Source organism: Melospiza melodia, chromosome 24 (genome assembly GCF_035770615.1).
Source record: "Melospiza melodia melodia isolate bMelMel2 chromosome 24, bMelMel2.pri, whole genome shotgun sequence".
Taxonomy (NCBI): domain Eukaryota; kingdom Metazoa; phylum Chordata; class Aves; order Passeriformes; family Passerellidae; genus Melospiza; species Melospiza melodia.
The window spans coordinates 12,452,221-12,466,697 of NC_086217.1; the positions used below are offsets into that span (position 1 = coordinate 12,452,221).

Consider the following 14,477-nt stretch of genomic DNA (forward strand, 5'->3'; position numbering starts at 1 on the left):
CATGCTAGGGGTCCCTGGCAGTGGCTGGTCAGCACCCAGTGGGCCCCCACAGTGAGGGCTGAGCACAACCACAGCGGTGGGAGGAAAGGGATGCACCAGCCCCAGGTGATGAAATGCAGCCTCTCTGTGTGCCCCCCACCCACAGCCCACCCGCCGCATGGAGGAGACACGGCACGGGCTGCACCACAGCTGCTTTAATGCCCCTCTGAGCTGGCGCCACTGCCTGGTGCGGAATAGACCAGCACGAGGCGGCCCCAGCGCTCGGGCTCCACGGGCAGCTCGTCCCGCAGCACGGGCTCCACGAGCAGCTCCAGCCGGCAGGACTGCGCGGGCGCCGGCCGCGGCAGCGCCAGCCCCACGGCGCGGAACAGGCAGCCCTGCGCCAGCCCCAGCACCTGCGGCGCCGTCTGGCCCCCGCGGCACCGGGCGCCCTGGCTCAGCACACGGAACCACCGGGCCCGGCCGGGCGGGAAGGACCAGCGCAGGGTGAGGCTGAGCGAGAGCTGCCCGGGCTCGGGGCCCTCCTGCCACCAGAGCTGCGAGGCCGTCACGCCCTGCACCTGCGGCGGGGAGGCCGCCACGCTGGCCACGTCCAGCACCTGCGAGGGAACCACAGCACGGTCAGGGCCAGGGCAGGCATCCCTCACCTTCCAGAACAAGGGGGGCACGGGGCAGGTGTCCTCACCAGGCAGCAGCAGGCACTCACCCGGATCTCCCCAAGCAGGCAGGTGAACGGTGTCTCCTGCGGGCTGGGCTGCTGGCGGGACACAATCAGGGACAGGTCTCGTAGGCTGCAGTCCTGCAGCTCCAGCTCGTAGCACCTGAGAGGGAAGAGGCAGAGCAGGACTGGCACCAGGGAGCCCTGGCATGCCACACCTGCCTGTGGATGCAGGAGGCAGGCAGGGCACTCACCGGCTGGTCCAGCCATGGGAGCCACGGTGGCAGGCGGCGAGCAGCTTGGCGAGGCCGGGCGGTGGCGCCGGCAGGAACCGGGGGTGGTACCGGCCATTGGGCTCTGCCAGAGGGAGCCAGGTCAGGGCTGAGGGATGGAGCAGGTGCTCCCTTCACAGAGCATGGGGGGACAGGGTTCTCACCAGGAAGAGAGGTGGGGTTGCCCTCGAAGCAAATCCCTGAGTCCCAGGTGGTGACCTCCAGTGCCACTGTGAAGTCATCGGGCTGTGGCCCCTCCAGCTTGTAGAGCAGGGTCAGGAAGAGCTTGGGAGGGGCTGGCATCTGCAAAGAGAAGAGGCTGATGACCCCAGATCCACCCAGAAAGAGACAGAGACAGAGAGAGAGAGAGAGACAAAGAGAAGGTGCATCATGTTAGGTGTGCTGGGCAGTGTGGGCAGAGCCTGGGCACACTCGCCACAAGGCCCAGGGCCACACAGCTCGGGCCATGCAGGCCACGTCAGGCTGACATGGTGCCAGCCCAGTGCTGAGGAGGGGTAAAGGGCTTTGCTGAGCTCACCGGACAGCCACGCGCTCCTCGCCGGGGGGAATGGTGCCCTGCAGCTGCAGGGAGCTGCCCCCACACCAGGCATCCTGCAGGCAGCAGCTGGTGCTCAGCGTGCCCTGCTGCTCCGGGTACAGCGGCTGGATGTCCTGTGCGCTCAGGTCGTACCAGGGCCCAGAGTCTTCATCCTACAGCACAGGGAGAGCTGAGCTGGGGGAGCCGAGAGCAGGGACCTCCCTGCCCAGCCCAGTCCAGTCTGACCAGAGCAGAGCTGTCACCCTGCACCCACCTTCCCGTCCAGGAATGTGCTGGTGCCCATGCCCAGGCTGAAGGAGGTGGTGAGAGGCAGTGTGCAAATGCTGTGCGTGGGCAGGTACTCTGCCAGCGAGCCCCAGAACCTGGAGGCAAAGGTGGGTGTCAGGGCAGGGACCCCTGTTATGGTAACTGCCCTGCACGGCCTCAGGTATCACCTCAGCTGGGGCAGAAAGGAGCCAGCTGCTCCTGGTCAGCAGCCACGGTGTTCTGACAGCCACAGTGTCCCTTTGGCTGTGTCCCACCGCCCCACAGCCCTCCTGAGCCAGGGCACTCCGAGCCCCATTCCTCCCCCAATACCCACCCTGCTGAGCTGCCCTCACCTGTTCTCGTTCTGCAGGAAGTTTTCCTTGCCCAGGTGCTCGTAGACCCAGCCAGGAGCGAAGATGGCTGCAGAGAGGCCAAACTGGCGGATCAGGCGCAGGGACTGCAGGAACAGGCAGTGAGCAGCATGGGCCAGGCCAGGTCACCTTGTCCCCTGTCCTGTCCCCACTCCCCCCAGGTTCCGTGCTGGGGCAGGACACCAGAGGGGTGTGCTGCAGCATCTCCCTCTCCAGGGATGGCAGCACTGGGATTTTTTCATGCATGGCCAGCACTCTGGGAACCCTCACTCCTCACCAGTTCATCCCCAGGTTAGCAGCCCAGAAGGGCCCTCAGTGGGAACTCAGAGCCCTGCACTGGGGGAGGTCAGGGTCACACTCTGGTCCAGCCCTGTCACACCCACCTTGTCAGTGTCGAAGCCACCACCAATGACATCTCCACGGGCAAAGACATCAACGCCGACATAGACATCATTTAGGCGTGGACCAGCCAGCCTCTGCGAGCGCTCCAGCTGCTCCTCCTTCCAGTTGTAGTTGGTGAACAGCCCGTCACAGGCATCAAAGAACATCCTGGGGACAAGGGGCACAGTGGCAGATGCTGTGGCCTCACCAAGGGCCATGCAGGTTGTGTCTGACCGCTGCCATGCTGGGTTTGGGGTGGGCTCGTGCCCCTGCCCGGGGACAGTTTTGCCATCCTCACCTATTCTGATCATTCAGCTCGTTCTGCCACCTCAGTGTGCCATCCTTCAGGACGCTGTCATACCAGATCACCAGCCCCCCTGGCACAGCGCTGTGCACCCGTGCTGTCAGGTCCCGCAGGAAGAGGGGCAGGTTCCCCACGGCTGCCGCCTGCCAGGAGAGATAGAGACACAGGTGGATGAGGGGGTGAGGGCACGGGGCAGGGGAACAGCACAGAGGCAGGGCAGCCAGCAGGGCCAGCAGGGCCAGCAGGGCAGCCAGCAGGGCCAGCAGGACTCACGCTCAGCTTGTTCTCGATGTTGACCAGCCAGCCATCGAAGCGGTAGTGCTGGGCGATGCGCGCCAGCTGCTCGGCCACGGCGCCGTACGCCTCCTCCCCGCCGGCCAGGAACGCCTCGCACAGCTTCTCCCCATCTGTCCACTCCGTGATGAACGTGCCTGCGGGGACCAGGGCAGCGTCAGCCGCACGTCCTGGGGAATCCACCTCGCTGCTGGGGCTGCCCCAGGCCAGCCCTGCCCCTACCCAGCACGGGGACGCTGTTCCGGTGTGCCGCGTTGGTCCAGACCACGGGTGGGATGGTCACAGTGTGGTGGCTGAAGTAGACGAAGATGTCGATGTAGCGCCAGTGGTAGAAGACATAGGGGTTGCGTGTGGCTGAGCCCTGGATGAACCTGCAGAAGGAAAAGGGTTGGGCAGTGCAGGAAGGACGCTGACAGACGCTGTGGAGCTGGGTAGGAGCCTGACTCACAGCTGGGAGCTGGGCAGAGTTGTGGCACTGAGCCACCTCTGAACATCCCAGCCTGAGCAAGGCTCCCCAAGCACTGAGCCAAACACCCCATCCCTGCTCACCGGCGGCTGAGCCGGCAGGAGATGTGCCAGACAGAAACAGAACTGCCTTGGGCTTGGAGACGCTGAGTTCCAGTGTCACACCTCCCTTTTACCTTCCACCTAGCACGTACCTGTCCTCCAGGTACCCGCCACGCATGTCGTGGCACACCAGCGTCCGGGGCCTGCTGCTGTGGAGCGGGGGCTGCCGCTTGGCCAGGGCCACGGCTGACACATTGAACTCATCGTTGCTGTTGGGCTGCCAGGCCAGCAGCTCCTCCAGGCCGGTCAAGAAGAAGCTGATGGGCTCCGTGGTCTTCGTGTCAAAGTACCTTGCTGGGAACGATGGGGAGGAGGGACAGGGTCAGCAGCGAGCCCTGCACTGGGTCCAGCACCGGGACCGGCAGCGTCCCATCCCGGCGGGGCCCGGGGCTGGGCCGGCGCCTCTCCCGGTACTCACCGGGCAGGGGCTGCGGGCGGTCGCTGATGGTGTCATGCAGGACAGTGGTTCCCTGGATGTCCGCCGCCGGCTGCAAGCTGTCCCGGGAGGTGAGTGAGGGCCGGGCCGGGCCAGCACCGCGGCCAGCGCCCACCGGGCGCTGCCAGCCCCGCCATGGGTCCCCATCACGGTCCCGGACTCCATCACCGTCCCGGACCCCATCCCCATCCCGGTTCCGGCCGCGGCCTCGGCCCCGGCCCCGCCATCCACCTCCGCCGCCGCCGCGCGGCCCGCTCGGCCTCCGCCGGCTCCTCCGCCGCGGCCCCGGCCTCGGCTCCCGTCCGCTTCCCGCGCCGCGCCGGCCCCTCCGCCGCCTCCGCCATTCCGCCGCCGCCGCCGCCGCTGCCGCACTGACGGCGCCGCCGCCGCCGCCGCCGGGCCCGGCTCTCCCGGGGGCGCGGCCCCGCAGCTCCGCCCGCCCGGCCCGCACCGCCCCGAGCACCGCCCCGGGCAGCGCCCGCCTCCGCGACCGGCACGGGCCGCGTGTGCTGGGGGAGGGAGCGTGCCCTGCGACGGGCGGCGTGTCCTGAGAATAAACCGCACGCCTCTGAGCGGATCGCGTGTCCTGGGGACGCACTGTGCCAGGGTGCAATCCGTGTGCTGGGATGCCGCCTGTGCCCGCACCAGGCCCTGCTGTGCAGCCTGGGGTGGTGCCCGGTCCCCAGTGCGGCCAAGGAGCTCTGCCCATGCCATGGGACACGGCGGGGGCCCTGGGCTGATGCCCCCAGCCCACAGGCACAGCAGTGAGCGGCCTGACCTGGCCCCCACCATCCACCCACTCCCCACATGAGGGGCCAGGGCTCTATGTAAGGAGTCCCCCAGCCCGGTCCCCTCCCTCCTGCTCTTGGGGCGCTGGTTTCCAGCTGCAGCCCTGCTCGGCCCAGCCATGGAGCTGCCAACCCAGACCCTGACACCCAGCTTCACCTCAGACCCACCTCCTCTCCATGGATGTGCTGGATAACCTGCACTCCTGACAGCCCTGCCACCCTTCCCAGCCTGTCCTGTTCCCAGGCTGACAGCTCTGTCACTGCACACAGCTCCTGGCCCTTGGGGCACAGCTGGCCCATGCAGGGCCTGGCACAGTGCCCTGGCTCTCCAGGGACAGTTTGCTGTTCCCTCCCACCCCCAGCTCAGCAGCACCATGCCAGCCCTCAGCTCTCATGGAGCCCCTGAACCCTGCCCTGCGTCCTGCAGAGCCTCCCCAGACACAAAGCCAGAGGACACCGAGGGTGTGAGCAAGGCTGGAAATGTGTTTAATGTTGCACTAGCGCAGTGGGGGCTCAGCATGCTGGCCCATGCTACTGCTGCATCTACACAAACATGAGGCCTGGCCAGCAGATAACCCAGGGGAAGAGGAAGTGGTGAGGCCAAGGCCCCACGCCCAGGGCTGCCGGTGGGGAGAGAGCCCTTCCTGAGCAGAGCTGTGGTGAGCAGCAACAGAATGTGCAGAGGAACTGACACAATTCACTCCCCACAGAGGAACTGACACAGTTCACTCCCCACAGGGGGACTGACACAATTCACTCCCTACAGGGGCACCCAGCCCCCCTCGCAGCACCTATACCCGGGAAGGAGGGAGGGCCCTTAGTGGTTTATTGCCTTTCTGATGGTGCTGAGCACCTTCTGCCCATTCTGGCCAGGGAGCAGGGCTGTGCCAGGAGGTGAGAGTGGCACGGTGCAGGTGTCTGTGCTGCCTCACACCAGGGCACCAGTAGTCACACCGTCCCACTGTGACCAGTGCCAGCGCTGCCACAGGCTGAGCCTGGCACACCCAGCTCTGGAGCAGGGAGAGGGTGTGAGCTCCCTGCCCACCCCAGGCGAGCAGCTGCTCCCTGGTCACCAACATGGCAGGGGCTGACAATTGCTCCAACTCTCCCAGGTGTATCTGGTTAGCCTTGAGGTGCTGGAGTGAGGGCATTCACACACTGATGCAGCTGCTGGGTGTAGTGGCACTAGGTTACTAACAGCATAATGGGGGTGGCACTCCTGGGCTGAGAGGGACAGGGGCCCCTTGGCCGCCTGGCCTGGCACAGGAGGAGTGTGGGGGCTCAGGGGTCCCCGCTGTACTTGATGAGGTGGCCGCTGAAGGTGATGTAGGTGTCGTACTCGTCGCTGAAGACGGCGTTCTCACGCTCGCCCTTGTAGAGCCGCACCCAGACCTCGTCCTGCTCCTTCAGCTCCAGCATGACGCTCTGGCTCTGCATGATGCTGCGGTCGCTCACCTGGGCATAGAGGATCACCACCTCCACCCCGTTGCGCATGATGTGCAGGTACGTCTCCTTCTGGTTCCAGGTGTGCACGTTGAGGCTGAAGTAGTAGATCCCGGGGATGTAGCAGTAGAACTTGCCCGTGAACATGTTGAAGTGTTCGTAGAGGTTGACAAACTCGGTGTCGAAGATGAGGGTCTGGTAGTAGTCGTTGCTGTGCAGGGGTTTCTTGCGGCCCACGGAGAAGGCGGCGTAGTGGCTCTTGCAGCGCTCCCCGGGGGCGCCCATGCTGCCCTTCTGTCCCTTGGGCCCGGCGTGGCCCCTGCTGCCAGCCACCCCCGTCTTGCCGAACTTGCCCTGCATGCCACGCTCGCCACGGTCCCCCTTCTCTCCTGGGCAGAGCAGCAGGGACAGGTGGGCTGTCAGGCAGGGGCCAGAGCTGGACCCAGCACCTTCCCCAGGGGTGGATGGAGGGAGCCGGGACCCACCAGTACTGCCCCTGCCTCTCCCCAGGCTCTGATGCTGCTGCTCAGAAGCCACCAGAGCAGGGGCTGTTCACACCCCAGGGTGGCTCCTGCCCTCTGTCTGTGCAGGGCACAGGACCACTGGCACAGCCCCAGTTCCTCATTCCCCGTGTGCAGGAGCTGGCACTGTGAGCCCAGCTTAGCACAGGACCTGGGGCAATGCAGGCACCACAGCCTTGGGTCATGCCAGCCCTCACCTTTCAGGATGGTCATGTTGATCTGAGGCACGGGCTGGTACTGGGGGTAGAAGCGCTTTTCGGGTGGGGGGCAGCAGCGGACACAGCGGGGCTGTGGGGGCAGCCCCTCCTGGGCACCATCAGCCTTCTGCTCCTGTGTGGCCCTGGCAAGGCAGAAAGCAGAGCACAGCAGGAGCTACAGGGGAACAGGGGCCCTCTGCAGTGCCAGGGCTGCCCTGGCCCCGCTGCAGAGCACCCTCGCTCTGGGGTCCCCTCACCTGGCAGCATGCTGCTGGGATGGGGCCTCATTGGGGTCTGTCCACCATCGCTGGTCAGGGATGGAGCTGGTCTGGCTCCCCACAGGGCAGGGCAGCAGGAAGATCAGTAGGACACCATGCACCCACAGCCCCTCCATGCCTTGGCAGTGCCCTGGGACGTGCCAGGGACAGCTGAGGGGGACAGGAGTGAGGAGACTCCCAGCCCAGCCGTGGCCCGAGCTGTCCTGGGACAGGACCTGTGCACTGCACAGCCCCCGGGTTCTGGCTGGGCTACGGGACAGTGTCACCCCAGAGAGCACCTGTGGGGACCCACACTGGGGCAGTCAGGGGGCTCTGGGCTCTGTGCAGCCCTTGAGCCCTGGCACACACTGCAGATGGGATTACCTCAGGAGCTGAGAGTGGAGCAGAGCAGCAGCAGACTCTGAGCGGGCCAAGTCCTGGACCAAGTGCTGCTGCGCCTGCTCAGCCTGGTTTCAGCTGCCTCCCATGGGCACCCAGGAGCAGCAATTTGGGATGTCAGCACCTGAAAAATTACAGCGAGCTCCATGGGGCAAATGTCAGGGTGCAGCCTGCCTGTGTGTGGGACCCCAGCCTGGCCCAGAGAGGGCATCTGCACCCCACTCCTGCCAGGGGCTCCTGTGCCCTGGGGGCTGCCAGCAAGGAGACAACACCCACTCCTCCAGAAAGGGGGACGTGGGCTGGCAGCCCTAGCTGGGAGCTGGCCGAAACCCTTCTGAGAGCCCACACCCTGTCTGGGGCCAAAACTAATATTTGCAGTGGTGGTGGCACCGTGGCCCAGCCCGGGCGCTTCGAGACCCCTCCCTCCATTATCAGAAGCGTATCTGCCGGAGACGTGGGGCCGGGCACGCAGCACCGCGCCCTTTGGCCCGGTGGCACCGGGACAGCCTTGGCCAAACAGGGGTGGGCATCCCGCGGCAGCGGGCCCCGAGCCGGGACGGGGATGGCCGTGCCCAGGCTGCTATCTCAGCCAGGTGCCTCCCTGGGTGGGGACATGGGTGTGGCCGTGGCCGCTGTCCCCTCCCCAAGCCCGCCCGCCCGGCCTCGCCGCGATCCCGGAGCGCAAAGCGCCCTCTCAGCCCTGTGTTCTGTCCGGCGGCTCTGCCAGGCCGTGAGGGACTTTGGGGCAGAATCCTGTGGTTTTGGGGATCCCCTGCTCTCCGTCGGTGGTCGGTGGCTGTCACCAGTGTCCCCAGGTGCGGGTCCGAGGCAGCAGCGTGATCCCGCAGCGGGTGCGGAGGGCGGCCGAGGCCGGGGGCGGATGCCTGCATTGTGAGTCACTGGAGCTGGGAAGGGGCGGAGGGATTGGGAAGGGCTCCAAAGGGCTTTTCCTGCTGCTGGAACCCTGGCCAAGGGCCTGGCCCCGGCTCGCACTTCCCGGTGCCTCTGTCCCCCACCCCGCTGTCTTGCCAGGTGAGGCAGGGGAGAAGCGGAGCCACGGACAGAGCGTGGGGGAGGCAGCCAGGGCCAGGTGAGCAGGTGTCACCCCGGCAGCCTTGCCCTGGCTCTGCCCAGCCGCCAGCTGTGCCAGATGTGCAGCACGGAGCGTGCCAGGGTTTGGGAATCCTGTGGCTTTCCCTCCGTCACAGCAGGCATTCCTGTGGGACCTGGAGCAGCCTCGGCCCTGGGGAGAGCGCAGCGTCACAGGGAGCTGCTGCACCAGGAGAAACCCTTCAGCAGGAAGTTCCCATGGTGGAAGGCAGTGCTTCCCAGGCTGAGGGGAGCAGAGGGAGTGTGCGGTGCTCGCAGGGGGCAGCCAGCAGCACACGGGGATCGCCAGGCCCCAGTGTACACCCTGCAGGTGTGCTGGGCATTGTGTGCCCACCTGCGCTCGGGCACACACAGCCCTGCCAGGGACATGCGCTTTCCCTCGGGGTTGGCTGCTCTCCAGGAGCAGTCAGAGATGTAAACTCAGTGACTGCAGAAGCCTTGGGACTGCAAGTCAAAACATCCCAAAATACTTTCCAGATGGAGATGAAGACTAGGATGGAACGGAGCAAACCCTAGGGGAGGGATGAGGGGCTCGGGGCAGTGTGGAGGCAGCAGCACCTGCACTCGTCTCCGTTTAGGGTGGTGGATACAAACTTCCCTGCACAGCAGCCAGAACCACTGTGCCCCTGGGGTCGTGCTGGTGGGCCCGGTCCCCCGTGTGCTGCTGGTGACGCTGGAACAGTTGCAGCGCCCCCAGGCTGCTGTGAGGCTCAGCCGTGCCCCCCCACTGCTCCTTCTCAGGCAGGGCAAGGCCTGGCTCGGCCGGGGGCGCTCCGGGACCGGCCCCCCTGGCGGGGCGTGTGCCCGGACACCCGAGCGCTCGGCGAGGCGGAGCCGCCCCCGGTGCCTCGGCGCCGCCCGCGATGGGAGCACGGGCCCTGCAGCTGCGGAGCGACCGTCGGGCTCCCACTGCGGCCCCCCACCTACCTCCGGGGCACGGCTTCTCCCTCGCGGCGCTGCCTCTGCCGCCCTAGGGCATGGCCCGGGCCAGCGCAGAGCCTGCCCGCGGCCGACGCTGCCTCCCGCTCCGGAGCCGCCTCTGCCCGCCCGGCCCGGGCGGAAATGCACTTTTGGGAAGCGCAGGAGGCAGCGAGGCGCGGGACGAGGCTCGCAGCCCTCCCCCGCCAGATGTGCGCCCGCGGCTGCCTTAACCGTGCGTGCTCCCGGGACCGGCGCCGCAGCCGTTCGTGCTCCGGGCCGCCGCATCGGGAGCGGAGGCGGCACGTGCCAGCGGCGGCCCGAAGCTGCCGCGGGTCCCGGGAGCACGCAGGGTGCGGTGGCCCCGGCGCAGGACCCTGCCCCGTGCCGGCGGCGCCGAGGGTCCCAGCGCCGAGGGCACCGCGGCCAGCACGGCCCCACCGGGCTGCGGCCCGTGACAGCCGGACACGCACACGGGCCCTAAGGCGCGGGGCTGGCTCTGCCCCGCTCCCCGGCCTGAGTGGCGGCGGGACACAGTAGGCAAAGGAGACAAGGACAGAATGTGCTCCGGGCTGGAACAGGGCAGCGCGGGGGTCATGCCCACCGGGCAGCCGGGCTGTGCCCACCCCGCAGAGCCGGCTCGGGCCCCGCACTGCCCCCGCCGCTGGGCTCCGGCCGCCAGTGCGCGGCGCCCGGCTGCGGCGGGCCCTGCTCGGCGCGGACCACAGCTCCCGGCAGGCCCCGCGGCGCAGCGGGAGGGGCGGCGGGGGCGCGGTGACCCGCGGGGTCTCCTGGGAGCTGTAGTTTATGCGCCAGACGGGGCGGTCGGGCCGCTGCCACGCGCGGCGGCGGCGCGCGGGGCCGCCGGGAGCTGTAGGCGGCGGCGGCGGCGGCTGCGCGCGGGGAGGCGGCGCCGCGGTGAGCGGGGACATGGGCGGGGGGCGCGGGCCCGGGCCGGCGGGGGTCCGCACCGGGCGGGGGCACCGCGCTCCTCCAGCAGCCTGCCCGGGCGGCAGCGGCGGCTCCTCGGGGCGGGGGTCCCGGGAGCGCGGGGGACCTCAGGGCCCCGCTCAGAGCGGGCGGTGCCCCGGCAGCTCCGCCGGGGAGGGGGAGCGGGGGTCCAAGGGGCGCAGGCGGGCCCGTGTTCTTAGAGGGGAGTCCCGTGTCCCTGCCTGGGGCTCCCCGTGACCGTGCCCCGCCGTTCTGAGGGTTCCCCGTGGCTCAAAGCCGGCTACAAGCGCGGTGGGCTCAGTGCACCGAGAGGGTCCCCGGGGCCCACGTTATCCCGGCGGGACCAGAGGCGCTCCCGTGCCCCCGCCGCGGGCTCCGTGCCTGTGCCGCAGCTCCCCTGCCCGGGCCGGCCCCCCACGCTCAATGCCGCCTCTGTTCGCCACCCCGGCTGCTGAAAGGCACATTGAGACCCTGCGGCGTGGCCCTCTGTGGGAGCCCTGCGATGGCGGCTGGGGATCTCTGCCCCGGGATGGGGATCTCTGCCCCGGTTTGGGGGTCTCTGCCCCGGGATGGGGATCTCTGCCCCGGGATGGGATCTCTGCCCCGGGATGGGGATCTCTGCCCCGGGATGGGGATCTCTGTCCCGGGATGGGGATCTCTGCCCCAGGATGGGATCTCTGCCCCGGGATGGGGATCTCTGCCCCGGTTTGGGGGCGTCTGTCCCGGGATGGGATCTCTGCCCCGGGCTGCATGGCACAGGCTCAGCACGTCTCCAGTGGTGGCTGCTGGCCACCCGGGCAGCCCGGAGTGCCCGTCTGCAGGAGCCCGGGGCGCTGCCACGTCCCCTGTGCCGCAGGGAGGGAGGTGGCACCGAGGGGCACTGCTGGCACCCCAGGCCCGCGGGTGGGCACAGCCCAGGGTGGGCGCACAATGCCTGCATGTGGAGGACACGCTGTGTCCTGGGCAGTGATGAGGGGGTCCCATGTCTGTGAAACTGGGCAGGGTGTGTGTCAGGGTGTGTCCCTTGGGCACTGTGCTTCCTGCTCAGGTGTCGGCATCCTGGTTGGGCGGAGCTGCCACGTGTCCTAGTGTGCCTGTGTGGCTTGGGGACAAGCTCACGGCTCATCAGTGGGGTCGGTTCTCAGGGCTGTGGGAGCTGGGCCTGGCTGCTCGACCACTCTGGAGGCAGCAAGGGTCATCCTTGCCACCCGATAGGAACCCACATCCTCCCAGGACACGGGGCTCACCTTGAGCCAGGTGCCTCAGCTCACTGCCTGAGCTGCAGAGACCATGGCACAGATAGAGCTGCCGGGCAGGCCAGGCAATCCTGCCAACACGCTGGGGCCCCTGGTCAGGGGCCACAGAGGGAGCCAGGTGATGGGGGCTGAGGGTGGTTCCAGCAGCAAACAGCCCTGGGCACGGTGGCTCTTACCTGCATGAGCTGGGAGCACCTTCTGCTGCAGGAGAGGGGGCAGGGCCCCTCATGGCTGTGTTCTGCTGTCCCCCAAGCTCAATCAGCACCAAATCCAGCTCTTTGACCTTCTCCCCCCACTTTGCATCAGGTTCTGCTCGCGCCCTGTCTGATGCCAGTGCCGCCCTGCCATGAGTCGATGAGCCCGCTGCGGATCAGCGTGGGAGGTCTGCCCGTGCTCGCGTCCATGACCAAGGGCGCCGACCCCCGCTTCCGACTGCGCTGGAGGGCCATCGTGCTGTCCTTGGCCTGCGTGGGGCTCCTGCTGCTGCTGCTGTGCCTGCACCGCTCCTCCCCGGCGCGGCGCGGTCCCCCCAGCCCTCGCACGTGGCAGCTCGGCCCGCACGCAGCGGAGCGCTACAACGACACGTACCCGCTGTCCCCGCCGCAGCGCAACGCCGAGGGCGTGCGCTACCGCATCGGCCTCATCGCCGACCTGGACACGCGGTCCCGCGGCCCCCAGGAGCACACGTGGTTCAGTTACCTGAAGAAGGGCTACCTGGTACTGTCGGACAGTGGGGACAGAGTGACGGTGGAGTGGGACGAGGACGAGAGCACGCTGCAGTCCCACCTGGCTGAGAAGGGCCGGGGCATGGAGCTCTCGGAGCTGGTGGTTTTCAACGGGAAGCTGTACGCGGTGGACGACAGGACAGGTGTGGTCTACCAGATCGAGGGCAACAAGGTGGTGCCGTGGGTGATCCTCCCAGATGGGGATGGCACCGTGGGCAAAGGTGAGCTCCCCTCCTGCCCTGTGAAGCCCTTGGCTCTTTTCACCTTGCCGGGGTGGGGTGCACCTTTGCTGTGACCTCTGGGCCTGGCCAGGGGAGGGCAATTCCTGCCGAGAGACCAGCTGGCTGTGTGGGGACACTGTGTCCAGCACCGGGCTCAGGGGTGAAGGGTGTGGGGCATGTGGGACAGTCTGGTGGCCACGTGCTGACCGAGCCCCCCTCATGCCATTCTTTCCACCACAGGCTTCAAGGCGGAGTGGCTGGCAGTGAAGGATGAGCACCTGTACGTGGGAGGACTGGGCAAGGAGTGGACCACCACGACAGGGGAAGTGGTGAACGAGAACCCCCAGTGGGTGAAGGTCATTGGCTACAAGGGTGACGTGAGCCACGAGAACTGGGTGACAAATTACAACGCTCTGAGGGCTGCAGCAGGGATCCGGCCCCCAGGTATGGAGCAGGACAACCTCCTGCCACCCTATATCCCACACTCTGGATGGCTCCAGAACCATACAGTCACCGTCCCTGGGGATAGTGGCAGTGGGGGAGATTTAAAGGCTGTTGGAGGGCAGAGATCTCCCCTTGTCCTGGTCCTTTTCCTCTGCTGCCCGTGCCAGGAGCAGCTGAAGGTGGCTCAGCTGGCACTGGGCCTGGCAGAGTGGGGTGTGCTGGGTGCCCCTGCCTGGCTCTGGGTGGAACTGAGGGGCTGCTGCCAGGCAGTGGGGCAGGAGCAGGCGCAAGGGTTCATAGGGGATGCCTGTGTGGGCTGTGGGGTGTTTTGGAGGGGAAGGGGATGGGGAAGCTCCTGCCCCAGCGTGGCTGTGGGCTGTGTGGTCACGCTGCCCTTCCTGCCCAGGGTACCTGATCCACGAGTCGGCCTCGTGGAGCGACACGCTGCAGCGCTGGTTCTTCCTGCCGCGCCGCGCCAGCCACGAGCGCTACAGCGAGCGCGCGGACGAGCGGCGCGGCACCAACCTGCTGCTCAGCTCCACGCAGGACTTCGGCCACGTCACCGTGGGCCGCGTGGGCGATGTGGTGCCCACCCACGGCTTCTCCTCCTTCAAGTTCATCCCGGACACCGACGACCAGATCATCGTGGCGCTGAAGTCGGAGGAGGACAACGGCAAGATCTCCAGCTACATCATGGCCTTCACGCTGGACGGGCGCTTCCTGCTGCCCGAGACCAGGATTGGGAGCGTCAAGTACGAGGGCATTGAGTTTATTTAACAGACATTGGAGCGAGCGGAGGCGTGTGGGCAGGCCCTGCTAGCCTGCTCCTAGCCCGGGTCCCTGTGGGATGTCAGGCAGCGCTCCCAGCTCTGTCCTCGGCCCCGGGCTCTCCTGTAAAGTGTTGACTGAGCTGCAGCAGGTGTGGTGCGAGTGTTTCGGCAGTGGCACCTGGTGGCAAGGGACCGCCACCACAGGGTGCTTCCGGCTCGGGGACACGTCCAGGTCCTGGGCAGGCCCCAGTGCAGCCCTTAGTGCCCAGCCCTGGATTGCGACAGAACCATCTGCGGTGGCTCTGGTGACGTCCATGCTCTGGGGTTGCAGCTGAGCCCCAGCTCTACAGCTGTGCCTTGTGTGCCATGGGGCTCCCTGGGTGGAGTGG

At 67.5% G+C, this 14,477-nt stretch overlaps 3 protein-coding genes across 4 annotated transcripts; 1 reads left to right on the top strand and 2 right to left on the bottom strand.

The window, feature by feature from the left end:
- Positions 1–179: 179 nt before the first annotated feature.
- ENGASE (endo-beta-N-acetylglucosaminidase) lies at positions 180–5,113 on the bottom strand. Its single transcript, XM_063175461.1, has 14 exons — positions 5,045–5,113; positions 4,071–4,147; positions 3,745–3,946; positions 3,308–3,456; positions 3,065–3,222; positions 2,786–2,934; positions 2,490–2,655; positions 2,089–2,192; positions 1,743–1,851; positions 1,469–1,641; positions 1,095–1,249; positions 913–1,015; positions 707–821; positions 180–599 (listed from the first exon to the last, which is right to left on the bottom strand). Exons 1-14 carry the CDS (start codon positions 5,053–5,055, stop codon positions 195–197), a joined length of 2,076 nt encoding a protein of 691 aa, XP_063031531.1. The 5' UTR covers positions 5,056–5,113; the 3' UTR covers positions 180–194.
- Positions 5,114–5,339: 226 nt separating this feature from the next.
- C1QTNF1 (C1q and TNF related 1) lies at positions 5,340–9,840 on the bottom strand. Of its 2 annotated transcripts, none has more exons than XM_063175465.1 (5): positions 9,731–9,840; positions 7,679–7,817; positions 7,295–7,445; positions 7,038–7,180; positions 5,340–6,708 (listed from the first exon to the last, which is right to left on the bottom strand). In XM_063175465.1, the coding sequence occupies exons 3-5, from the start codon at positions 7,429–7,431 to the stop codon at positions 6,158–6,160; spliced, it is 831 nt and encodes a 276-aa protein (XP_063031535.1). In that variant the 5' UTR covers positions 7,432–7,445; positions 7,679–7,817; positions 9,731–9,840; the 3' UTR covers positions 5,340–6,157. The 2 variants fall into 2 exon arrangements, with proteins under 2 accessions (XP_063031535.1, XP_063031534.1); XM_063175464.1 differs by having other exon boundaries at positions 7,295–7,465; positions 9,731–9,839.
- Positions 9,841–10,614: 774 nt separating this feature from the next.
- CANT1 (calcium activated nucleotidase 1) lies at positions 10,615–14,233 on the top strand. Its single transcript, XM_063175462.1, has 4 exons — positions 10,615–10,639; positions 12,235–12,874; positions 13,115–13,318; positions 13,725–14,233. The coding sequence occupies exons 2-4, from the start codon at positions 12,256–12,258 to the stop codon at positions 14,093–14,095; spliced, it is 1,194 nt and encodes a 397-aa protein (XP_063031532.1). The 5' UTR covers positions 10,615–10,639; positions 12,235–12,255; the 3' UTR covers positions 14,096–14,233.
- The last annotated feature ends 244 nt before the right edge of the window (positions 14,234–14,477 follow it).